At 36.9% G+C, this 27,883-nt stretch overlaps 1 protein-coding gene and 1 non-coding gene across 2 annotated transcripts in view; both read left to right on the top strand.

The window, feature by feature from the left end:
* The window catches only part of LOC140160640 (uncharacterized), a 62,927-nt gene that overhangs the window by 8,336 nt on the left and 26,708 nt on the right, over positions 1 to 27,883 (top strand). The window contains 1 exon segment of the mRNA XM_072183898.1: positions 23,383 to 23,620. Within this exon segment, the coding sequence (XP_072039999.1) occupies positions 23,461 to 23,620 (160 nt within the window). The 5' untranslated portion in view covers positions 23,383 to 23,460.
* Trnaa-ggc (transfer RNA alanine (anticodon GGC)) lies at positions 15,173 to 15,246 on the top strand. The gene has a single exon. It is a non-coding gene; the product is annotated as a tRNA-Ala (tRNA).

Genomic DNA, 27,883 nt, shown 5'->3' with positions numbered 1-27,883 from the left:
TATCCACTGAGTGAAATATAGGATGACAGAACTTGTTATCTACTGAAGACAGCTATCTGCTGAGTGAAATTCAAGATGGCAGAACTTGCTATTTACTGAAGACAGCTATCCACTGAGTGAAATACAGGATGGCATAACATGCTATCTACTGAAGACAGCTATCCACTGAGTGAAATACAAGATGGCAGAACTTGCTATCTACTGAAGACAGCTATTCACTGAGTGAAATACAGGATGGCAGAACTTGCTATCTACTGAAGACAGCTATCCACTGAGTGAAATACAAGATGGCAGAACTTGCTATCTGCTGAAAACAGCTATCCACTGAGTGAAATACAGATGGCAGAACTTGCTATCTACTGAAGATAGCTATCCACTGAGTGAAATATAGGATGACAGAACTTGTTATCTACTGAAGACAGCTATCCGCTGAGTGAAATACAGATGGCAGAACTTGCTATCTACTGAAGACAGCTATCCACTGAGTGAAATACAGATGGCAGAACTTGCTATCTACTGAAGATAGCTATCCACTGAGTGAAATACAAGATGACAGAACTTGTTATCTACTGAAGACAGCTATCCACTGAGTGAAATATAGGATGGCAGACTTGCTATCTACTGAAGACAGCTATCCACTGAGTGAAATACTGGATCGCAGAACTTGCTATCTACTGAAGACAGCTATCCACTGAGTGAAATACAAGATGGCAGAACTTGCTATCTACTGAAGATAGCTATCCACTGAGTGAAATTCAAGATGGCAGAACTTGCTATTTACTGAAGACAGCTATCCACTGAGTGAAATACAGGATGGCATAACTTGCTATCTACTGAAGACAGCTATCCACTGAGTGAAATACAGGATTGCAGAACTTGTTATATACCTCATATATAGATTCCTGTCATCTGATTGGTTAAAAGTGCAGTCATTGAATTAGCTATGCCCTCCTTTATAAGAATTACGTAAAAACTTAACTTTTCCCCGGGAATAGTCATTTTCACATCATCGGCGCACGCGATGGCGTGTTCGCATTACGCGAGCGGATGTGTTCGCATTACGCACGTGGCGCCAACGCGATGCCTGCCAGCTGCGGTGACGCGATCGGTTCATAACGAAAAACTTTCTTTGTAAATTGTATGAACAATAAAATAGGCCTTTTAACCAATCAGATGACAAAATCTATATTAATTGCACGGTATATAAAACAAATATTGACTGCTTTATTCGGGACATGGTTTGTTTGTTTGTTTGTTTATTTCTTCTTTATACTGGGTCCATATTCAGAGGAAAATTTAAGTATTCCCCTGTTCTTCCATATGGCCCAGCTGCTCCTCGGGTCATAGCATGGTTTTGAGATCACCTTGGGCCTATAATATTAACCATGCCCCTCATAGCAGTCAATATTTGTATACTATCTACTGAAGACAGCTATCCACTGTGTGAAATACAAGATGGCAGAACTTGCTATCTACTGAAGACAGCTATCCACTGAGTGAAATATAGGATGGCAGAACTTGCTATCTACTGAAGACAGCTATACACTGAGTGAAATACAAGATGGCAGAACTTGCTATTTACTGAAGACAGCTCTATCCACTGAGTGAAATATAGGATGGCAGAACTTGCTATCTACTGAAGACAGCTCTATCCACTGAGTGAAATACAGGATGGCAGAACTTGCTATCTACTGAAGACAGCTATCCACTGAGTGAAATACAGGATGGCAGAACTTGCTATCTACTGAAGACAGCTATCCACTGAGTGAAATACAAGATAGCAGAACTTGCTATCTACTGAAGACATCTATCCACTGAGTGAAATACAGGATGGCAGAACTTGCTATCTACTGAAGACAGCTATCCGCTGAGTGAAATGTAGGATGGCAGAACTTGCTATCTACTGAAGACAGGTATCCGCTGAGTGAAATACAAGATGGCAGAACTTGCTATCTACTGAAGACAGCTATCCACTGAGTGAAATACAGGATGGCAGAACTTGCTATCTACTGAAGACAGCTATCCACTGAGTGAAATACAGGATGGCAGAACTTACTATCTACTGAAGACAGCTATCCACTGAGTGAAATACAAGATGGCAGAACTTGCTATCTACTGAAGACAGCTATCCGCTGAGTGAAATGTAGGATGGCAGAACTTGCTATCTACTGAAGACAGGTATCCGCTGAGTGAAATACAAGATGGCAGAACTTGCTATCTACTGAAGACAGCTTTCCACTGAGTGAAATACATGATGGCAGAACTTGCTATCTACTGAAGACAGCTATCCACTGAGTGAAATACAAGATGGCAGAACTTGCTATCTACTGAAGACAGCTATCCACTGAGTGAAATAAAGATGGCATAGCTTGCTATCTACTGAAGACATCAGCTATCCACTGAGTGAAATACATGATGGCAGAACTTGCTATCTACTGAAGACAGCTATCCACTTAGTGAAATACAAGATAGCAGAACTTGCTATCTGCTGAAGACAGCTATGCACTGAGTGATATATGTGACTCCTCGCCACAACTGAGCCCGGATGTCGCCAATCATCATTTTTGAGATATTCAACCAAAATATTCTGCTTGAAATTAGCTTTAAAATGATGTATATCATGTCTATAGTACTTGACATTTAAGTAGTGAAAAATCAATAAAACAGTCAATAAATCCTTTCTTTCCTATTGTTTATTGTTAAGTTCGATGGAGCATATCTCAATAGTGGCACTGGCGACATCCGGGCTCAGTTGTGGCGAGGAGTCACATATATGATGGCAGAACTTGCTATCTACTGAAGACAGCTATCCACTGAGTGAAATAAAGATGGCAGAACTTGCTATCTGCTGAAAACAGCTATCCGCTGAGTGAAATATAGGATGGCAGAACTTGCTATCTACTGAAGACAGCTGACAGCTATCCATTAATTAAGTGAAATACAGGGTGACTGAATTTGCTATCTATTGAAGACAGTTGTATATTGAAATACAATATAGTTTGACAGCACAACATGGGATGATTTCCACTGAAATGCAGGGCTTTAAAATAAATTTGGCATAAAAGACTAGTAATATTAGGGATGCCCACTGTCCATACAGTTTCCACTAGAACGATTTTTCATTTACTGTGTGCGTGCACTCACACACGTATTGTCTATGGAGAAACTGATCGATACAAGAAATCCCAGGCCTGTTAAATGGTGTACATACTTGTTTTTGATCCAAATGTAGGCCTATATCAGGGTGTTTCAAGAAATTCCTGATTCCACGGAAAACATTAACCAAACTTTTTCCTGATTGGTCAGTAAATAGAGAGGACCTTCCTCCATGCAGAGATCAACTTTTTTAAATGAAAAATTTAATGAGATGAGAACTACAACAGGTTGAAGTGACACCATTCTGTGCATCAGGTGTTCAAACGCAATTATTTCCGAATTTGGAGTGAATCAGACAAGCAAACTTACATAGTCATAAAATGTAACTATTTTTGAAGACAAAATGTACAGGATGTTAAGAAATTTAAGAATGTTTAAGCCTACATGCCCATCTCAAATCATGCACTTCTCACTACCATGTCCATTTCCTATGCTATCCATCATGGCTTCCATGCACACACAGTGTATTGCTCAATGTATTAAAGATAACCTTTGAGTTGGAGCAAATTTCTCAAAATTGGTAGTGATTAATATTACCAAACTTATGCCATGATGAAATATAATAATTTTTGAAGATAAAATGTGCTGATCGTAAAAGATTGAACAATGTTTAAGACTACCGCCATTTATTTGAAATAATGCACTTATTGTTCATCTCCTCTATGGAGATATTTTCCATGGCGGCCATCTATGATCATGCTTATGCGGTTTCACCAAACAAACCATGGGTTTTGAGGTCTTATATTTTTGTTGTATGTCAACAAAATCGATTAAATTTTCAGGATGATCTTATTTTCATGTTGTTATAAGCAAATATAATGTTCCAGATAACGCTAGTTAATAAATACATTAAGAAAAAGTACCTTAAAATTGCACTTTCTGTTAGTAATCCTTTTTGGACTTTAACTTTTTAACATGTTCTAGCAGCCCTATATAAAATTGTAACACTCAAAAGGCCATATCTCTGGAATGAAACGTCCGATTAAGATTATTTAAACACCAAAATGTTTCTTTTATCAATTCCCAGCCAATAAGTTAGGTCTGAATCAATTTAAAAGTACTTCAATTTTTAGTGGACATGCCTAGTAATATACCATGTATACATTTGGAATCTATGCTCAACATTATCAAATTAGTGTTACGTTACATGTTGGTGATGTTTTATTAGGTTTTCCGAAGTGAGACCTTATGGCCAGGCCTGTAGACCCGGTTTATATGGAGGAGGATGCTGGGATGAGGCAAAAAAGTGAACCTTTTGTGAATTTTTCCTTCAAAAGAGGGCCAATTTCAATGTGTTTTTTTTTTTGCATGTGTCAATCATTACTATACACTTTTGTGTGTAAGGGCTCATATTGAAATACCCTACCACGCTTTCACACAGAAAGAAGGCAGGATTCCCCTCACTAAGCGCGCGCCTCAGGAAAGCTCGGTCATAAAACGGATTATAAAGATGGATTATATGCATCAGTGATACACCCTGCCTTTTGAAGTGGTCCATGACGAATGGGAAGAAAACAAACTGACTATGGCTCATCGCACAACCCAGGAAAGCACGCTCCTAATTTAAGTGGCTAATTGCAGTGTTATAATCACACAGGATTTTAACAAAAGAAGGCTAGCATAGGAAAGCTGCAGGATGGCGCACACCTTCCTGTGTTTAAGGAATTTCAATATGAGCCCTAAGGCAAGTTTGGTTAAAATTTGATCCATATGAACTGATGAATAGTTCAAAAATCAAGCATAATAATGCAAGTATCATGTTATAAATTTATGCAACATTGTACAGAATTCAAAGCACTTAAGGGATCTAGAATGAGCGTTTATGGCGTTTCGACAGTATTTTTTGTGGGACACGAGAGCACCTCAGACGTATCGAATTGCATTCAGAATACGAAGCATGTCTTTCTGATATCAAATAATTTTCATTTTTTGAAATTCACGATACAATACAAATTTTATGACAAATTATTAAAATTTGATATTTTTCAAATTTTTGATATATAACAGTCCTCGAAATAAATTTTATAAATCTAATGATATATTCTTAAAGTGTATGTAGCTGGGAGGAAAATCCGACGATCAATTGAAAATGTTGACCTTTTATATTGAAGATATTTTTTTTTTTGGTGTTTTGGGAAAAAATCCATATCTTCAATACGAAAAGGTCAAAATTTTCAATTGATCGTCGGCTTTTCACCCCACCTACATACACTTTAAGTATAAATCATCAGATTTATAAAGTTTACTTCAAGTACTGTTAAATATCAAAATATCAATTTTAATGATTTGCCATAAAATGTGTATTACATTGCGAATTTCAAAAATCAAAATTATTTGATATCAGAAGGACATTCTTCGTATTCAGAAAGCAATTGATATGTCCGATGTGCTCTAATGTCCCACAATAAATACTGTCCAAACGTTCATACCCCTTCCTTAAATCAAAACTGACCAGGAATCTTGTGGGCTATAAGATTCAGAAGTGATCCAAGAATTAATTTTAGTCTGAAATTCTCTGAATAATAAGTGTCATAAATCCAGGAAAAGGTTTTGTATAAATCCTGGCCTTCCACGCTACTTAGTGTGGGCGAATCCGGTCAGTTTCATAGAAGTATTCTAGGCAGAATGCATAGATTTATCAGAAGCATCTATTCAGCTGAATTCTGACCAGGAAAAAGAGTTCTTTGATAGTTTTAAAGTTTGAAATTAAAATTTTATTTTGTTTTAAGGGCTGGGGTATGAACGTTTGGACAGTATTTATTGTGGGACATTAGAGCACATCAGACATATCGAATTGCATTCTGAATACGAAGAATGTCATTCTGATATCAAATAATTTTGATTTTTTGAAATTCGCAATTTAATACACATTTTATGGCAAATCATTAAAAATTGATATTTTAATATTTAACAGTACTTGAAGCAAACTTTATAAATCTGATGATTTGTACTTAAAGTGTATGTAGGTGGGATGAAAAGCCGACGATCAATTGAAAATTTTGACCTTTCAGATTGAAGATATGGATTTTTTTCCCAAAACACCAAAAAAATTAGGTCTTTTGGGAAAAAATCCATATCTTTGGCTTTTCCTCCCTCCTACATACACTTTAAGAATATATCATTAGATTTATATAATTTACTTCGAGGACTGTTATATATCAAAAATTTGAAAAATATCAAATTTTTATAATTTGTCATAAAATTTGTATTATATTGTGATTTTCAAAAATGAAAATGATTTGATATCAGAAAGACATGCTTCAGATTCAGAATGCAATTCGATAGGTCTGAGGTGCTCTCATGTCCCAAAAAATACTGTCAAACGCATAATAAACGCTCATTTTAGATCCCTTAAGTCTAATTTGATTCCCTAAAATATGTTCTTTCCCAAATCATTGTTTTTGAGTATGATTGCAGGAGCCATATTTTCTAGTTTTGACATTAACTAAAAAAACGACAGTAATAATATTGATAGATTAATCTGATAGGAATTGAGTCAAGGAAACCAATAATCACATTATAGGTCTTACAGTTCTTGAGTTAAGGCTACACACTCGGCAGTCCACGCTTTTTTAATGCGTGCCGGTTCGAAATTCTGAAAATTGGTGAAAGCGTGGGGGTTTAAACTTTTTGGGTAAAAAGCGTGGAATGATATAAAGCGTGGGATTAAAATAAAAAGCGTGGGGCTTCTTCCAACTTACAGTATATTTTTATTGAATGATAAAATAATCATAGTTCCAAGAAAAATCGCCAAAACTCGCACACCATGTCGCAAGATAAAATTCCATTTGATGCAGGCTAGCGCTTGTTGAACGAGTGTCCATCGCAATGAACACAATATCCTCCCCGGAAGCCCTGCCAAAACACATACGTCATATGCAAATGTCCGATTTTCCATGACATGTTATTTTTCTTTACACTGATCGTATGAGTGACGTCATAATCATGCATAATTGATTGAGCGAAGCAGCACGGAAGAAGTAGGGATATAGTCGCTGTCAACACAGCGCACGTCAAGTTTCATGAGAAGAACAACATTTGAACGCCATAAAAGTACAGTTATTCATTAAAATGCTTATTATACAGTACAGTAGTAGTTTTTCACATATAATTTGCATTGTTCACGTAATGTATCAACTTATGGAGAGAAAAACATCGGACTCGCACATGTGAAATAGGTGCAGAATTCGGCGTACTTGATTTAACCAACTTGCATGTGACTTCGTCAATGTTTACAAATAGCGGAAAAAGCAAAAAGTGGTGGGGTCAAGAATTTTCAGTATAAAGGGTGCCTCAGTAAAAAGCGTGGGGGTCAGGAATTTTCAGTATAAAGGGTGCCTCAATAAAAAGGGTGGGGGTAAAATAAAAGGGTGGGAGTCAAACCCCACTGCGAGTATGGCTAATGATAATATAAAACAAACAAAAATTGTGAATTTTCCCACTTGAGAATCATACACATGGGCAGGAAATGAGACCCCTTACAATGTGTATTCATGAGTACTAAGCTTTGGGATCTCCTTTACAGAAACCATTTTCCTCTTAGTGGATCAGCTTTGCTGTCTCAATATTTGAGTGCAAACACCACCAGGTCATGCTACGTGCCTTACAAGGAAATTAAATTATATATTTTGTGGTAGATCTGTAAACTAGTTTATTGACCAGTTTTCACCATTTGTAGGATATATACTCGCAGTCCACAAGAAATGCTGTGATAGAAACTAGTTGATGGTGTTCTTCATATTTTTGATTTGTTAAATTATTTTATTGCTGTGATTTTTGTTTTTACTCGGTAATCTTGATATTGAAATAATCGAATGTACGGTGTCTTAAAGTTATTTACCTTTTTTGTTACTGAATTCTGTACTTTGTAAAAGAATAAATCATTTTATTTTACAATTATTTGGCTTTATTTTGTTATCACGGATGGTAAATACAATATTTCAAGAGATTTCAAAAAACCTAGATGTTTGTGTAAGATACAATGTATCCACAAAATACAAAAATTTTGCTTTTAAAAATCCAATATGTTATTCAAGTAAGTTGACCTAGTTGCAGTATAAAGAGTTGCTTGGAGCTGGCAGGGTTGCCATTCAATTTTAAAGTTCTGATTTTTGTTAAAATCACTGAAAAGTTGCCCAATCTCCCATCCGATGCTTACCATGTGACAAGAAACAATGGAAATTCCCAGTTGCCAATGTCACCCAATTTTCTCTTCCCTATTGGATCCTATATGGGTCAACAAACTGCTAAATTGTTGTAAAAATTTCCAAAAGTCACCCGATTGGGCTCTGGATTTGTGGTGTTAGCAACACTAGCATTAGTAGCAATGGGATGGGCACTTATACTGACTTAGCTCGTCATTGTGCTGTGAAGTCACTTAAGCTGACACTTAAGCAGGGTTGCCAAATCAGCGATTTGGTAGCCCAATTGGGCGACTTTTGAAGAATTTCCCCGCGACTTTTGACAATTTCCTGTCCCATAAAAACCAATGGTTATAAATAAATTTGGGCAACTTTTCAACATGGGCTCCTGCGACTTCCTATAGTGTCCAGCCCCATAGAAACCGATGGTTAAGAGAAAAATAGGGGTGACTTTTCGATTATGTGACCCATGATTCTGGCTGAAATGTTTCTGGCAACCCTGCACTTAAGTTGATTTTCAGTGAATTGGCAAGTGAAGACAAGTATCACTCATCTAGACACTGTATGTACATCATTGCCTGTCAGATTTATGCTTCCAAAATACTCTCATTTCCAGTTACCACAGTTCAATAACCCTCCTTTAAAAAGTATTACTCAACATTTGACCTTAAGTTGTTGGTTATCAGGGTATGAGTTTTTGTACCCAAACCATTCAGAGGTCATGCAATGAATGTACTTGAATCATACATGTATTTGGGAGCAAAGAACTTTGCCCTGACAGATGAGTTTGTTTGGGATCCTAGCGTTCATAGGCCTGAGCAAGTGTTCATATAAAAGGCAATTAGTTACAATTTTGTTTTGCATTAGGCCAAGTAAATAAAAAAACATGTTTCTCGTCCCCTCCCGCTTCCTTTTTTGAAGATTTTGCATTTTTATTTTTATTTTGCAATCTTTCTGTCATAACTTTTTGTAAAGATACTAAAGAAGTTGCAACTTCTTCTTATAAGCCTTTACAGTAGTATTAGAAGCATTTGTGAAGTGTTTTGTGATGACATCTCAAAACGACAAAATAAAAAGAGCCTCTTCAATCATGTTTTTCAGCTTCTAATCTTTACGCTATAAAAAGGATAAAATTAAAGCGTCTAAATAGGGCAATTTAGGGCATTTTTTCAATAAAAAATAAAAAATAAAAAGCCCCTCTTCCTCCTATTTTTCCAAAACCTGGACGAGAAACATGTTTTATTTTTTACTTTGCCTTACAGCTATTTTTGGCCGGTACATGTTTTTGTGTAAACGTGTATAAGATAGTCTTTTGTGTGTTTCAGCATATTTGTCTGGATCTTGCTTAATTTATTATAATGTATTTACTCTGTTAAACTCTCCACTTCTATCAGCCCACATCTTTTTTCAAAGAAAAAGTGACCGAAATGGAGAAAATTTCTATGCCATAGCATGTAAGCATCGTAAGTAAACTTAAAACTGGTATGTCATGATCGCAAAATTGCATGGATGAATCCTATTCTAATTAACTTAGGGCTCATTTTGAAATACCCTATCATGTTTTCACACAGAAAGAAGGCAGGATTCCCTCGCTAAGCGGCGCCTCAGGAAAGCTCGGTCATAAAACGGATGGATTATATGCATCAGTGATACACCCTGCCCAGGATTTTAACAAAAGAAGGCTAGCACAGGAAAGCTGCAGGATGGCGCACACCTTCCTGTGTAAGGGAATTTCAATATGAGCCCTTACACAGGCCCGTACGCAGGGGGGGGGGGTGCGACCGCACCTCCCCAAATTGTCAAAAGTATACAAAAAATTTAAGAATTTGCAAGCTTAGCGAGCAAAAAATCAGTTTTTTACGGTTTTTGGTCAAAAAGGTCCAAATTTGGGGGAAAAGTCCACTTTTCACAAAATCGCCTCCCCTTTGGAAAAAAGTCCACTTTTTCAAAATCAGCACCCCCAAAAAATCCTGCGTATGGGCCTGCCCTTATATTTCCATCCAATTCATCGCCACGTTATAGTAGATTGTTCAATATTTAACTAAATAAATCACATTCTTGCAAAAAAATGCACTTACAGATGTGTTAGTATTCTCAGATAATACAATGGTTCATGTATCATGATGATTGCCGCCATGTTGAATTTCAAGCCGGAAGTCATCTGGACGTCATATTTTGGAAGTTTTTTTCCCCATTAAAATGCACTTCTAATAAACAACCCTTTTCTAAATTTGCAGAGCCCCGGGGGGTGTTTAATAGAGTAAATACGCAATTACAACTGGGGACCTAAATTTCTTAAAGACTGGGAAGTCCCTGATTGGGCAAAAAAAAACCACCTTGAACTGTATTTTTCCTGCCAATTGGCACACAGTGTTTACAGTGCAAGGGTGGGTGGTTGTATGTAATGCTTATAAAGACTTGTAAACAGTGACACGCACCAGAAAATATGTGTGAAAAAACTGTGAGGACATCCAGCAACTAGGTCTGTACATTGCGAACAATGTAAAAATGCATCAGACCATCTCATTTGGTGAAAAATCGCCGAAATGCGCCTTTAAAGGTGAGTGACCCGATTCAAGGCGGCTTGGCCCCACATCACTTTACCCCAGATTTTGGTATCAGGTGAAAAGCTTCAACTCCATTACAATGCTTGAACATTTTTCATTTAAAGCCATACATTGTAAAATTTGCTGAGGAGGACGCCCTCAATGTTTTATTCAACATTCAGATTTTTACACAATTGTAATGTAACATTATACCTTGCAAAAGTCAAGGCTTTATGTTCTGTATTTGTGACGCAATCAAAGATATTTTAATAAAACGATGTGTCCCTTTGTTTTATTCACACAATCAAAATATTAGTTGAATGCATATGCAATGTTTATAACACTGGACATACAGGGTGTATGGGATGGTCATAACACGTCAACGGGACGACCTCAGTCACAAATAAATTTGATTTGATTTGATTTTGATTTGACAATTGACGGAGTGGTACGCATTTGAGCTAGAGTTAAATAGAAATTTCTCTTGTTTTACCTCATTTTTTGGCTTAAAATTAAAAGAGGACATTTTGATTTGACAATTGATGGAGTGGTACGCATTTGAGCTAGAGTTAAATAGAAATTTCTCTTGTTTTACCTCATTTTTTGGCTTAAAATTAAAAGAGGACATTTCTAAGAGTGAAAACTAACATATTTTGTGGAAAAGAAATACAAATCTATTTCTCATGAAAATGTTACAACATGGCTATAAAAGCACTAAATCATGGTAGTTTAAATCATAGTAGTTTGGTGCGATAATCTTCATGTCTGAAACCTGCATTTCAAAGAATCAATATTAGAAAAGCTGCACATCTTGAAGCTTTAATTTATAAATAAATAAGTAGCGCTGTGTAAAGAAGCATTATTTTCTAGCCACAACTGTCATGTGGGTACTAGGAATCCTCTATTATACATGTACATAAAAGTGGAAATTTTCACTCTATATATTTTTACACTTTTCACGTTCCAAGCAGTGGCGGCACTGGGGGGGGGGGGGCATTTTCTCTTCTCAAATATTTTTCTTGCCCACCAGTTTGCTCCCCCCACACACACACACTTTTAAGACTAAAAACCTAAACTTATAAAATTTCCATTTTTGCGGCAATTTTGTGCAAATTTGTTTATTTTAATTTTTGCCCCTACTGAAATTTACTTTGCCTCCCCCCCTGAAAAAAATGTTCCTGGTGCCGACACTGATTTCAAGCAGCTATTGCTAAAATAACCAAGGCCGTAGCAAGGTTGACAAATGTGGGGCGGCCATCACAAATGTGGCCAAATTGAAATAAAGATATAAAGAAAAACATAACACTTTTTCAAAAAAGCGGGGCGGCCATGGCTTTCCAGTCATCCTGTTTACAACAGCCCTGAAAATAACAACACACAAATTTATTCATTTAGTGTATAGGCCATTGGGCTATTCCATTTAAAATCCACACTCCCCTGTGGAAGATTTTGGAAATATCATTCACAGCCCGGGGGGGCACTTCAACTTTGGAGGTGACGCGTATGTAGGGCTGTTAAGACCCCCTTTTTCAGCATCGCTGTCACCCAAAGACCCCATTTTTTTACGAACACATGCTCTGTCCCGGCTCTGTCACCCGAAGACCCCTATTTTTCCATTTGATCTGTCACCCAAAGACCCTTACAAGTTCAATTTGAACAGCAACTTTCATTTATCACTGATTTTGTTACTTATTTTGAACAAACAAAGAAATTTGAAGCCATTTAGAACTAAAAATTCGATTTTCAAGGTTTCTGTGGCACTTTTTCGGTTCTCACCCAAAGATTCCATTTCAAAAAAAGATCATGTTCTCACCCAATGACCCCATATTTTTTACATTTTGCTCTCACCGAATGCCAAAAATCATGCTCTCACCCAATGACCCCTTATTTTTTACATTTTGCTCTCACCGAATGCCCCTTAGTGCGAAAGTGCCCGCCCCACCCCCATACCCATTTCAAATTGAAGTGCCCCCCCCCCCCCCGGGATTCACAGACAGAGGGAATATAAGTTTTTTTTGTAGAATCTACTTCTATTTGTAATACTTACTCCAGTTGTGGAAGATATACAGTATTCATTCCGATAAGCGCCCAGGGCGCTTAACAAAGTCATTTTGGGTGGGCGCTTATTTTTTACCTGGTTTACCTAATTTTTCGTAAGGGGTGTTGATTTAGACACAAATTTACATTATGTTATAAAAGGGTTCTGAGGCGTTCTAGTAGAATTTCTGATGTAGAAAATGTATTGAAAGTTTACACAGGACTTGTAGTCCTCCAGCTATTTCACCGTATCAACGTCTGTCGTGTCACTTCAACATTGATGGTACCCTTTAGCAAATTGGAAATTTCCTGGGTGGGCGCTTATTGGGGCACGGTACATGTACATATATACGGTACATGTAGGTAAAATTGTAATACAAGGGGAGTATGGGTTAACCCTGACCAATAACAGTTGAAAAACATACTCTCCCTGTGGAAGATATTTCGAAAATCTTCCACAGGAGGGTGTGGCTTTTAAATGGAATAGCCTTTTGTAAGGAAGCTTTAAGGAAGGTGACCCCGGAAGGTGACCTGATATATTTGCAAAATGGAATTCTTTAAAATTGATGTATAACCTAAAATGTCGTCCCTTTCAAGCATTCATGCAAAAAGAACATGTAATTTCTTGTAATTGGGACTAATTCCTTATGGAATTACTGATATAGGGTGATAATCATGGTAATATAGTATACAAATATTGACTGCTATGAGGGGCACAGTTAAAATTATAGGCCCGAGGTGATGTCAAAACCATGACTATGCCCGAAGCGAAGCTGAGGGCATAGTCATGGTTTTGACATCACCGAGGGCCTATAATTTTAAACTGTGCCCAATATTAAGCAGTCAATATTTGTTTTATATACCGAATAATATAGATTCTTCTCATTTGATTGGTTAAAAGATTTCCTGACTGACAAGGCCTACAAGCTTTTAACTGCATAGGCCTAAGTAGGCTTAAATGCACACAGTGCATGCAAGAGCAAGGGTGCAGAATTTGGACCGATATCTACCGATTTCATATCTAAAACAACCCTACCGTTTCTGTGCTAACATCACACACTGCCGAGTCTCCAGGTCGTAGTAATTTGTCTAAAAAGTGACATTTGGCAGGTATAAATCCTTGACATGTAGGCCTAACAGATTGTAAACAATCACTGCACTCACGGCGGCCGGTGAAAGATCGTCGTCAAGGAGAGGTCAAATTCATTGCGAACTGTGACCGCGATAGTCTCAACACTCGTAATCAACGCCGCCGTATAGTGGGTGCGCAATGTATCTGAGCGATCTGTGTATTCGGGTTGCGAATATCCAATTATTTTCCGGGCATAGAATCAAATGTGCCCGGGGCACAGTTGGTTTATGGCGTCATCTTGATAGAAAAAGGGGGCACAGCTATTTTAATGACTCCACTTTTAACCAATCAGATGAGAGGAATCTATATATGAGGTATATAATCTACAATGCTTTTATTAATCGACGTACAAAATTGATATCAAATGAGAGATGCTATTTTTCGCATTAACATAATTATTGGAGTTTCAAACGTGGTATACCACAGTTAAGGGGGTACTACACCCCTGCCCAATTTTGAGCCTATTTTTGCATTTTTCTCAATTTTTCGCAATGACTACAACTACTGCACTGGAAATTTTATTTTAGCACAGACAACAGTTGTGGAGTTACAGTCAAAAATGAGGGAAAACCAATATTTGATCAATAAATCAATGAATCAATAAATCAATGACTACTTGCCTTGAGTTGCTGAATTTTCAGTGCAGTAGTTGTAGTTGTAGTCTTTGCCCCTATAACATACATATCTTACCTGTCCCCAATGCACTATAATTTTTGAGAAAAATGTAAAAATAGGCACAAAATTGGCCAGGGGTGTAGTACCCCCTTAACTACACCCCCTTAAGAAGACTTATTCAACAGTTTTTTGATGATTTCTTCAGAACTATACCAATTTGGAATGCCTAATTTCAATATGTTAATGAGAAAAATATGAGCTTTCACCTGATACAAAATTCTCTCTTTTGATGGGGTAAAGTGGGGTGATGAGGTTGTCAATCAGGTTACCTTTAATAGAACCACAAATTTGAAAACAAGTATAAAACAAGTAAAAACCTTTCTCAGAATTAATTTCCCACATGGTTAAACTTTATTTCTCCACCTCGACTATGAATTCGGAATGATTTCCAAACCTCTTTCTTAAAGCTTCTTGGATGAGAAGATGATAGAGGCGGGTATTGAACTGAAGGCCTATAGATAATAACATCACTGCTCTTCTCCATCTGACTCATTAGCTCAGTTGGCAGAGCATCGGTCCGGCGATCCGAAGGTCCCAGGTTCAAATCCTGGATGGTCAGTGAATTTTTTTCACTGGCTGTCATTTATGTATGTGGAGACTTGTGTTAAAAACCTTTCTCAGAAGTATAAAACAGTTTCAAATTGACAAAGTGTGAACTATTTTAAACCTTGAAAAATTTCACTTTTACTGCCCTGGAAGCATCACACAAGTTCAGTTGTGTAGTCTGCGGTTTTTGTGTATAAGCAGATAGCAATTAGTATTACTATTGATTGATTCAAAGAATATATCATTTGCTGGATTTATATCAATGATTTATGTGGAATTGTCAATTCGGTAAGATAGTTGATTTTGTGGTTTTGGGGGTTGGGAAAAAAAAAAAAGATGCAAATTTCATAGAAATTTGTTTTACTGGAGAGACTTGTATCTTTATTTTGTTCTAAGTAAAATTCAAAAAATATGTTTTGGGATCTTTTACCAGAACTTATTTATTTGAAATTGACTTTTGAACGATCTTGATGAATCATATCAATTACGATGTGTTTTCTTTCTAAAGAAAATTGGGAAGTTTTGATTTTTGTGGTTTTTTAGGATGGGGTTTTAAAAAGATCTGCAATTTTCGCAGAATTGCATTAACTTTTTGAGAGATTTATTCTGTTGAATAGTTACTTTGAATTCTTAAATACTTGACAAAGTTCCTGCAATCATATTGGTTCTTAGCTGTGTGATATGACATGATATAACACAGTTGAGTGTGTGTGAGCCGACGCGATACTCGTACGCACTATTTGAACCAATTGGGGTGCATATAGCAACAACGGAACTGATCAATTTTAAGCCCTAGGTAATTCCTTGTAAATTGTGGGATTTAATTTGATTAAAATTTAGTAGGCCTTCTTGTGATTAATATTTTTATTTGAATTGAAGTGTTTAAGAATGAGATTTACATTGGTGTTTTACTTTTATGTTGCCCCTGTTATATGCAGGGCCGGATTTACCATTGGGCCAGATGGGCCCGGGCCCCCAAAATTGCCTAGTGCATCTTCCTCTTTAGCCTGTGGAGCACCACGTTTTGGGCCCAAATACGGCAAAATTGCAAAAATGTGCGTGCTTTGCCGGCACTAGGCCCTTATATAGCAAAATCCACCTTTATTTGGGGCTAAAATAGTCTAAAATTGAATTTTTTCATGTGCTTTGCGCACAAATCACCTAGTAAAATCTATGCTCGTCTCCTTCTAAATTGTAATGCTCCCCGCCACCGTCGATCTTATACCTAAACAAAAACATGCCTTCCTTAGGGGGAGTTTGGGGACCTCCAAATTTTGGCCTGCCCAGGGCCCCCAAAAAGGTAAATCCTGCCCTGGTTATATGAGACGATAGATGCACGACAGTGGCTTTTAAAGCAATATTTTTATTCTCTACTTCAACTTGAATTTAGCTTGAATTTCATTTTGGATGGAAAGTTTGGTGTGAATTGTCTTGGTGATAAAAACTATTATTGTAGTCAAGTTGTCTCTTATACTACATGTAGTAGTTACTCTGAAGAACACTGCATACTCTCAGTCATCTACTACGACACATTTAAAACCAGGCTAATACTAGAAAGACAAACAAGAAGACTATATATTGAGTTAAGTGTAAGGATTCATTTCTCATTAAACGTGGCTATATCTGAAGATTTTTTGGATGAAATGCGAATCCATACACACACATGATACTGGGATTGTCAATAACTGGGAAATGGTGATACGGGCATGTATGTATGCATTCTGCTTTCTTCGAATAAAAGCTAACAAAATCCAACTTGAAACTTGGACTCTGAACTGATTATATGTTAATATTTGAAATAAGATGGCACAGAGCTGAGTCACTGAATTGATGCAAATTATATTAAAGTTTGTATGCATACATACATGTACATCTATACATCTATATAGCTGTACACAATTTTCATTTTGTACTTGGCCATTTTGACAGCTAATCTGCATACATGTACACAGACTGTATCCTTTCTATACTTTGATCAGCTCATAATTGAGTGGAATGATTAGGTTTTTACCACTACACCAAAAAGTAGAGCCATGTTATAGTTGATCTGGTTTTGTCTTTTGTTTGTGTGTTAAAGAAAGTAGACAAAGTATAGGACTTGAATTAATGCCTCAAGACAATTCTCAAAATAAAATATATTGATATTAATCTGCGATGTTATAATGCCCGGCGATTACGAGCTGATCAATCTTATCTATAAGTGTCTGTGATATCACATAATCACATTTGTTGCTATTGAAGAAATTCAGTTGTTCAAAATATGATTGTCAGATGTGAATAATTTGTGTTGGGTGTATTAGTAATTGATGAATATTTTCATACATCTTAAACACTTTATGTTTTTTGTTGTGATATTTGCACTTGTGGGCAGTTAGTCGATCAAGATCATATAATCTGGTTGCCAATGTGTGGGGGAGGGGGCATGGAAGAATGAATCCAATCTTGGGCTTTGTCAAATAAGAAATTGACCAAATTTCAACTTGGGCAAAAAATTCCTAATTTGAGTTCCCAACCCCTTCACTTCCCCGTAGGCCCCCCCCCCCCTCGCCAATTTCTCCCAGATAAAAAATGTTGGTGCCGTCACCGGGGTCCTGTCCAGTTTTCCTGCAGGACTGTATATACATGTATTTCCAAATAGTTTCCCCATAGAATACTATTGAGCGCTAAAGCTTTAAGTTGCCGATAGCAAGCATGGCTTGAAGAGGACAAATAATATTTACATGTAGAAACGTTTCCCCGCTGTCAAGGCAAAGCTATTAACAAATAAAAACCAAGTACATTAAAAATTATGAACCTTGCTACACTGACGGTGTGATTTAATAATCATCTTAGGTGCTTGCATGCATAAAATGCTGATATCTGTTGCCCTGTACTTACAAGAAAACTGATTACATTCAAAATCATTTACAATTATTATCAGAATGGGAAGATGAACATAAAATCATTCTCATCCAATAAGTTTACAAAAGTTTATGCTTTTATACATAACTCAAGAACTGTAAGATTTCAGTGTAAATGATTTATTAAGGGCTCGGATAGCAATGTTTTCACATTTTTTTTGTGGGACCTGAGAGCACATCAGACATAGCATTTTGAATATGAGGAATATCCTTGTGATATCAAATAATTTTGATATAATACAAATTTTATGGCAAAGTATTAAAAATATATGATATTTTTGACATTTAACAGTCCTTGAAGTAAATTGTATCAAATTCTAATGATATGTACTTTTTAAAAAGTGTATGTAGCTGGGAAGAAAAGCTATCCATCATTTTAAAATTTGGACCTTTCATATTGAAGATATAGGCCCTACATTTTTTTTCCCAAAACCACCTAAAAATTTTGGGGGGAAAATGTATATCTTCGATACGAAATGACAAAATACTGTGCAAGGGTGGGTGACCTGCGCCAAAAACCATTTCACAGGGTATTTAAGTATATTGTTGTGCAAAAAGTAGAAATTCAAGAAAAATTGAGGGTGTCGTTGTGGATCAAATGGCACATGATTGCTGTAATGCAATTTGTTTGAATTCATAGGCCGCTTCCCTTAATATTTTTTCATCAAAATGAACATTTTCAGGTATGAAAAATAAAAATGACAATCAAAATTACAATCAAAGGCATTAACATCCAGGGCAGGTTGTATAAATTAGTCCTATTAGGCTCTTCAATGATAGAAAAACAGCATGATACCGCTTTAATACTTAGCGTGTGTTTTTTCGCACACTGAACATGCTTTTTTTCTTTTGGGTACATACCTTTCATGAATCCATGTGTGAACACAGTGGCGTAGCCAGGATTTTGGAACCGAGGGGGCACAAAAGGATAATAGGCGCTACTAACATAAAAACACATATTTTTTATGTGCAATTGTCAATTTTTCATCATTTTCGTTACAATTCTCCTCATTTTTCTGTCCCCCTGGATGGAAAATAGTCTATTGTTAACCAAATTTTTTTTTTTTTTAACAACGCCTTCCGTCACCGGACGGCCTTACATGAACCGGACGCCCATGACGAGCGGGGGGCACTGGCCCCTGGCTCCCCCACTGGCTACGCCACTGTGTGAACATAATATTCACTGAAATCCCCAGGGAAAATGGGACCGATCATTATTTATGCGGGGGAGATTGAATGAGGGATTTTGGGGGAGAGAAATCTTTTTTTTTAAATAGGAACTTATCTTGTTTTCTTTTTCCACATAGAAAGAAGGGGAGAAAACAAAAAAAACTTGAGAAATCACTAAGAGGAGGGGGCCAGCCTATTGTGAGGAAGCAATAACAGTTTATAGTGCATTTCCTTTCCCTACCCCCATGGGCGTGGGGGGGGAGGGGGTGCCCCCACCTTTCGGCAAAATGGCCAATTTTTTGTTCTTTTCAGCCACTTTTTGACAATTTCGCCCCGCCCCCCCCCCACATTCCAGCCGGATTGGGGCTAATGCCTACCCTCCCCCCAAATAGGCTCAAGTTGTTCCGCAAAAGTTTGTCAAAATGCCAAATATCGGAATAGCTTTAAAACACCTATATCAAAACAAAATAACAGGAAGTCATATGTGGTTGAATGTTTCAAAAGTTTGATTAAGTGGTTTATCGTCTTTTAGATCTTGTCAAATAGCATTCAAATTCATGTGCATGCATACATGTGTGCTGCATACCGCACACTGTTTACTAGTTACCAAAGTGCAATAGACTCTATGACCAGGGATTAGTCTGATTGGAGCTATTTAAAGGTACTCTCAATGATTTGCTAAAATTAGAAAATCATCAAAAATCAAGATTTTTAGTGATTTATAGTGATTATACTGAACATGACAAAATAAGGGTAAAGGTGGGGCTGCTAGGAATACTGAATTGTGTTACTTGCCACGCAATTCACATATTTTGGTAGTCTCCTTCGCAGCCAGTTTGGTTACGCTCTCTCCACACAATCAGTCTGCCAATGATGACGAACTGGTCCTTTTTGATTGGCTAACGGTTTTCTGATGACGTCATCCAGCTTGACGTCAAACAAAGCGTTCAATTGGTCGATCGGCTAGACGGCTACTTAATTATTCATGAGCAATTTTGACCCGCCATCTCGCCAGCTGACTGAAGTCAATCAAGTTCCTGTATGTACAGCTCTACAGCTAAAAACGTGTAGCCAATCAGAAACGGCTTCATAAGTGGCCTTAGGCAGACTGTTTGTGTGGAGGGAGCGGAACCAAACTGGCTGCCGTGGAGACTAATATTTTGGCTCCAAATACGTTTTTGATACAAAACCAATGCATTTTTAGATCTTCAATAGAATATGCAGTGAACACAAGTTACAAATCTGCCCCTTTTGGATACAAAATTGTAATTTGTTGGTGTGTTTTTTTGCCAAATTTTTTTAAAGCAATCATGAATGATTGCAGCATATGAAGTTAGGTCCAGAGACTCTCCAAATCCACAAAAAAAAAAAAAAAAATTGTGTTTTTGATGGGAAATTGTGTCTTTTGGAAAATCAAGGTGCGGTTTTGGCCTCCAAAATGCGTATTCGTAGCAGTCCTAGGTAAAAGGTTGCATTTTCTTTATGTATCAAAAACCTATATTCTTCACTTTTAAACCATTCCTTGAAAAATGAAGTAGTTTTACTCCTTTGCAGAGATCATTGATGGCACCTTTAATTGTATAGTTATAATTGCAAATGTGAGCTGGGAAAAGCACTTAAGCTTCAAATGTTTGCTACATGGCGTGTCTGCAGTGTACCAGAAAAATCATGCGGGTTTTAATGACAGAAATCATTCCAACCAGCTGTGTACACTTCCACTCTTGTTATCTTCATATTCTGATGGGTTTTCTCATCTTTACAGATGATTTCACCGACACATGAATGTATCGAAATGACTGCACATAGCTACATGTAAGTAGCCCTGGTGTTCTGGGCTTCAGTGAAAATTTTCAGTTCAACTGTTATCTTTTGATAGTGGTGTAGCTAGGGATTGTGGTGCCCATGGCTTACTAAGGATATGGTGCCCCCCTCCCCCAATTCTTGAAACAAGTTCTTGCAGAGCATGCAAAGATTTGCACAAATAGGGCATATCACTCATTAATCTTTCTGCTCTTTTAAATGATTTGTGCTGAAATGCGCTCGAACTGAGTGAAAATATTGACTTTCATCACTTGGAGGGGGCACAGAATCGATGCTGAATGGGTCAATTTGGCATTCCTCTAAGAGTGGCGCACAGGGCACATGCCCTCCTCTGCCCCCCCTCTGACTTCAGACAGATTTTGCTTGATCACACCACAAAAAGTTAATCACATAGTGTGTACATTATACAATATACAATTACAAAGGTGGTTTGTCAGAACCATCCAGACACTGTAAAATGGAGAGCGAGTCCTCATAATTCGTCGTCTGTATGCCATAGTGGGCGTATAGTGATTTTTGGTCATTTTTTTTGAAAATTGGCACATATGTTTTTAATGATGTTCTCTTTCATTTTTTCTAAGTCTCATCAGTCATAATTAGCTAATTAATTAGTAATTAATTAATTAAATGTGGCGTATAGTTACAAAGTGACATTTTTTGTATTCCATAGTGGCGTATCGACCATACGCCACTTTTTATACACATTTTATAATTATAAAATATCGGCAAAAATGAAAAACATCGTATGTCATAGTGGCGAACACGTATCGGACCTATACGCCACTATGGAATACGAATGATTAAAAGTAACGCCATAGGGATTACACGGCGATCGAGGTGGCATACGGTTAACATTAGGTTAGGGTATTGCGTTTTGTTCGTTTTCCATAGTGACGTATAGTTTTATTTTCAGTTTGCCAGCAATAGTATATATTTATTTCTTAAAAAAATATATAGCAATAAAATCTATTTAGTTTACTACAGAAATTTCACATCATTTACAAAATATAATGAATGTCTGATTTACACAACTCGATTATAAATTGGCATTTCTTCAAACCCGATTTTCTCGAAAACTTGTTTATTCGCGGCGCCCCACTATACGCCACTATGGAATACGGACGACGAATTATCTTTTGATTTATTTTCTAATTTTTACACCAAGCATATATCTGGATGACGCTACACAGAACTACATGGTGTTGTGGGCTTTCTAGACCTTGATAGAGAACCAGCTCTTTTCACAAACCCCAATGCCCGCCCCAATGGGCTATTCCATTTAAAATCCACAATACCCCTGTGGAAGATTTTGCTAAAGTCTGCCACAGAGGGAGTATCAATTTTTAATAGAATAGACAATTGGGTAACTTCCATTTGAAATACTCACTCCAGTTGTGGAAGGTATAGCTAAAGCCATAATACAGGGGGAGTATGGGTTTCAAAATGATTATCTATGAACAATTACATTTGATAAACATACTCCCCTTGTGGAAGATATTTCCAAAATCTTCCACAGGGGTAGTGTAGAGTTCAACTGGAATAGCCCTGAATGCCCCCTTGAATAGCAGGAACAAAGCAAGCTGTACTGTTGTTGGGATATCTTGGCTCATCACACAGGTATCAGAGTCGCAGCATTAGAGTATAGAGACCAGGCCCGCACGCAGGATTTCATTTGGGGGTGCTGATTTTGAAAAAGTGGATTTTTTTTTTGCTTGCTACGCCGCAAATTCTGAAATTTTGGGACTTCTTGTATACTTTGGGGATAGAGACCCTGCATGCTTTTATCGATTGGCTCCAAACAAAGGATTTGAACCGGTGTCCTTCACCGTAATAATGGCGCAGTGCAGTCCATTCAATCAAATGTTGTCATCAACCTTTTTGATCGTAGTGCAATTGTTATGTGTGTGAGACAAACTGTCGCGGTAGATTGCAATCATGCTTTTGTTGAATGCATTTGAGTACTCCACCATATTTTCAGTATGCTACATCATATGCATAACCTCTATAGAGCCTGTGCTACTTTAATACTGCACATATCACATGTAGCTCCGATGGATACAAAATTACAATCTAATAACCCATCTTATTATGTTTTTCTTGTTTTTTATTGAATTTTTTTTTCATCACTATACTTATCCAGTTGATGGTACACAGTGTAGCTGCTTAGAAGGTCTGCCACCCCTGGCGCCAATAGACACAAATTTTTAGTCTGACAATAATATTCTTGCAATGTTTTTTTCTTATTTTTAATTTGACAGATGATTTCTCTGACACCAAGCCAATCTAGATGACCCTACACACTACTGCACGGTGTTGAAGGCTTTTAGAGCTATCCAATGGATAGGGAATCACAGTCGATAGCTCTAGAGAAACGACATGTACACAACGTATACGATAAGATAGCGCCACACTTCAGTGATACACGCTATAAAGCTTGGCCTAGAGTCAAAGAGTTTCTACTCGAGTTGGAACCTGGCAGCATAGTTGCAGATGTTGGTAAGATATTAAGGGGCTGTGTAATTCAGCTGATCTGTTTGAAATCCACACACCCCCTGTGAAACATTTTGAAAATATCTAATACAGGGGGAGTATGATTTTCAAATGGAATAGCTGTGTAATTCAGCTAATCTATTTGAAATCCACACACCCCCCTGTGAAACATTTTGAAAATATCTAATACAGGGGGAGTATGATTTTCAAATGGAATAGCTGCGTAATTCAGCTAATCTATTTGAAATCCACACACCCCCTGTGAAACATTTTGAAAATATCTAATACAGGGGGGAGTATGATTTTCAAATGGAATAGCTGCGTAATTCAGCTAATCTATTTAAAATCCACACACCCCCTGTGAAACATTTTGAAAATATCTAATACAGGGGGAGTATGATTTTCAAATGGAATAGCTGTGTAATTCAACTAATCTATTTAAAATCCACACACCCCTGTGAAACATTTTGAAAATATCTAATACAGGGGGAGTATGATTTTAAAATGTAATGAGCACATCAGGCAACTCTATTTGAATACATGTACACCCTCTGAGAAAGATTCAACCTGAATTTTTCACAGAGGAGGGTGAGTTTCAAGTTGAGTTGGTTAATGGGCTATTTCCATTTTAAAATTCATACCCCCGTGGAAGATATTCCCAAAATCTTCTACAGGGGGATGATGGACTTTAAATGGATTAGCCCATTACTGTATACGGTACTTCCAGGTGAAGAATGTAGGGCAGGGCTTTCAAAATGGTCTGCCAAAACAGCTGCATATTTGATGTGATGAAGCAAAATCAGTCCCGAACATATTCAATTTTCAGTTTTTATAGGATTGTAAATAACACCATTTTGCAAAGCTACATTTTGCAAAAAAAACCAATTGAATTTGGACAACCAGTTCAAAAGATATGAGAAGTTAGAGTTTCCAAAACAATAGGAAACAAAAGGAAATACTTCCTTTGTTTGGCTATATCTATCAATATTTATGACTTTTGACTGATTTTGCTTTATCACATCACATATATTTACAGAATTTAGCATACCTTATTGCTATTTGCAGGCAGTGTTGAAAAATCAGCCATCATTTATGTAGTCATATTCCAATTGCACCTACATTGATTTTTGAGACTAGTTGACACAAAAGTTTTTAAAACGTTATAAACATGTTATAATCTCGTTTGGTTTTATTCAAAACATTGTAATAATATTCAAACATTTTTGCAAAATAATTGCACCTGCATTGAGATATGGAAGTATCACTATATACCTAGCAAACACAAAAGTTTTTAAAACGTTATAAACATATTATAAACTCGTTTGGTTTTATTCAAAACATTTTAATAATATTCATACATTTTTGCGAAATATTTTGTCAACACTTAAATAACAAATTATATGTTAGAATGTTTTGCATCAAGTTTTTAAAAATGTTTTTGAATGTTATTAAAACATGATTGTTAATATACCCTTGCATATAACCTAACATCTAAACATTTTATGTAATACATTTTGTGTTTGCTGACTATAAATCAAGACTCAGGAGACATGAGACGCTCATGTTTGCATGCATACATAATAGTAAATATATTTATATAAACTTAACATTTAAACATTTTCTGTAAAACATTTGTTTGCCGAGTATAAAGCAGGACTCAGGAGAAGCATGAGATGCACATGTTTGCATGCATACATAATACATTTATATAAACTTAACATTTAAACATTTTCTGTAAAACATTTGTTTGCGGAGTATAAAACAGGACTCAGGAGAAGCATGAGACGCACATGTTTGCATGCATACATAATACATTTATATAAACTTAACATTTAAACATTTTCTGTAAAACATTTGTTTGCGGAGTATAAAACAGGACTCAGGAGAAGCATGAGAGGCACATGTTTGCATGCATACATAATACATTTATATAAACTTAACATTTAAACATTTTCTGTAAAACATTTGTTTGCGGAGTATAAAGCAGGACACAGGAGAAGCATGAGACGCACATGTTTGCATGCATACATAATACATTTATATAAACTTAACATTTAAACATTTTCTGCAAAATATTTGTTTGCCGAGTATAAAGCAGGACTCAGGAGAAGCATGAGACGCACATGTTTGCATGCATACATAATACATTTATATAAACTTAACATTTTAAACATTTTCTGTAAAACATTTGTTTGCGGAGTATAAAGCAGGACACAGGAGAAGCATGAGACGCACATGTTTGCATGCATACATAATACATTTATATAAACTTAACATTTAAACATTTTCTGCAAAATATTTGTTTGCCGAGTATAAATCAGGACTCAGGAGAAGCATGAGACGCACATGTTTACATGCATAGCCTACATAATACATTTATATAAACTTAACATTTAAACATTTTCTGTAAAACAGTTGTTTGCCGAGTATAAAGCAGGACTCAGGAGAAGCATGAGACGCACATGTTTGCATGCATACATAATACATTTATATAAACTTAACATTTAAACATTTTCTGTAAAACATTTGTTTGCCGAGTATAAATCAGGACTCGGGAGACGCATGAGACGCCCATGCATGCGTAATAATTGTATGCACATAGCCTACAGTGTTTGTAACGTAGGGAAAGTACTTAATTTCCAGTTGATTGTTGGTAGCAATTCTCTACATGTAGTTCATTTTATATGCTTCTCTCAGACTACATGCAATGATTATTACAGTATTGAGTAAGCCCATGCTTTCTACATGAATGAATGAGACCAAATTCACTTAAGTTTGGGTATTGCTAGTCCCCAGGCATGACAAACCAGTATGCTGCATGTTTCCATTGCATTAGTGAGATTAAATAAAGTCTTTTACTCCATTTTAAATCACTTGGTAAATGGGGAATATGGCCTTTAATATAAATTTCCCAGTAAGTAAAGTGTTGACTTGAAGTCAAACAAGCAGAATATGAAAGTCTGGTCATTCAAAGAGTGTTAGAGGGGCCTTTCCTCATTGAGAATTTTGTCCCATTTTGAAAGACAATGCAATAGGACTGATTTAACTTTTTTTTCCCCATTTTTGCCATTCACATTTCACGCTGATAATATATTTTTTTCTATAGGGTGCTAGCCTTCCCCTCTAATTTTTTTCCCTGCCATCCTCCGATGACACCTGGTTGAAGCCTGTCTCCCCCGTCATGGGCATGCCAGGACCACCAAGCCAAGGAAGTTTCTCAATCATCCCACTGATGACTTGACAGGGGCAAATGTGCAATTTTAAACTAAAATAAGTCAAAATTAGGACAATAGTGGCCAGAAACTGAGCCAAAGGAAGATTACAACTTCTGGTAAATTTTGTCTCTGTATTTCAAACTGGGGGAAATTATATAAATTATATATATATATATATAACCCCCTGCCCTCCGGTCGGGATGCATTTGCCTGGCATCCCACTGCATAACTAGATTTTAATAATCATTGAGGAAGGAAAAGGGAGGACGAGTACACAGCTAAGAAGGGTTTCGATCAGAATCTTCTCCATATGCACTGATATAAATATGTATGGGAAATCTTTTTTATTGTCATTCATGTTTTTATTACAAGGAAGTTTCTGGATGAATCAGCAACGGAAAAGCTCGCGCATGCCTTCATTACATCCAGAATTGACTGCTGCAACAGCCTTCTCTTGGGACTGCCCGAGAAACTGATTCAACGTCTCCAACGCCTACAGAATACCATGGCTAGGCTTGTCTGTCTTGTAAAGCGAAACGAACACATTACCCCAATTCTTTACAGGCTACACTGGCTCCCTGTCCGTCAGCGGATCAAATACAAAACTCTCCTTCTGACTTTCAAATGTCTTCACAACATGACCCCCACTTACTTAAGCGAACTAATCTCTCGACACAAACCGAAGCGTAACCTACGTTCCTCATATCTCACACTATTCGATATACCAGCTGCTCCAAGGACTGTCACATATGGCTCGCGATCTTTCGCTTCAACTGCCCCATCATTATGGAACGAGCTTCCGGAAGCAATTAGGAGCATCCAATCCATCAACCATTTAAAAAAATCATTGAAGACTTTTCTGTTTAACCAGCACTTCAACTGATGTTCCTTTTTGAACTTGCACGGCTCATATGTATGCCTTTTTAATCTGTTGTCTATGATGAGAATTTTATTTTACTGATGATACTGTGTAACTTGCCTTTTTTAATGCTATGTGACATGTGGATATTTCGGTCACCTTTTATAATGTTGTGTTTTTTGGTTAATAGTACTT

Source organism: Amphiura filiformis, chromosome 9, assembly GCF_039555335.1.
Source record: "Amphiura filiformis chromosome 9, Afil_fr2py, whole genome shotgun sequence".
Taxonomy (NCBI): Eukaryota; Metazoa; Echinodermata; class Ophiuroidea; order Amphilepidida; family Amphiuridae; genus Amphiura; species Amphiura filiformis.
This window is presented reverse-complemented; position numbering and strand designations above follow the sequence as displayed.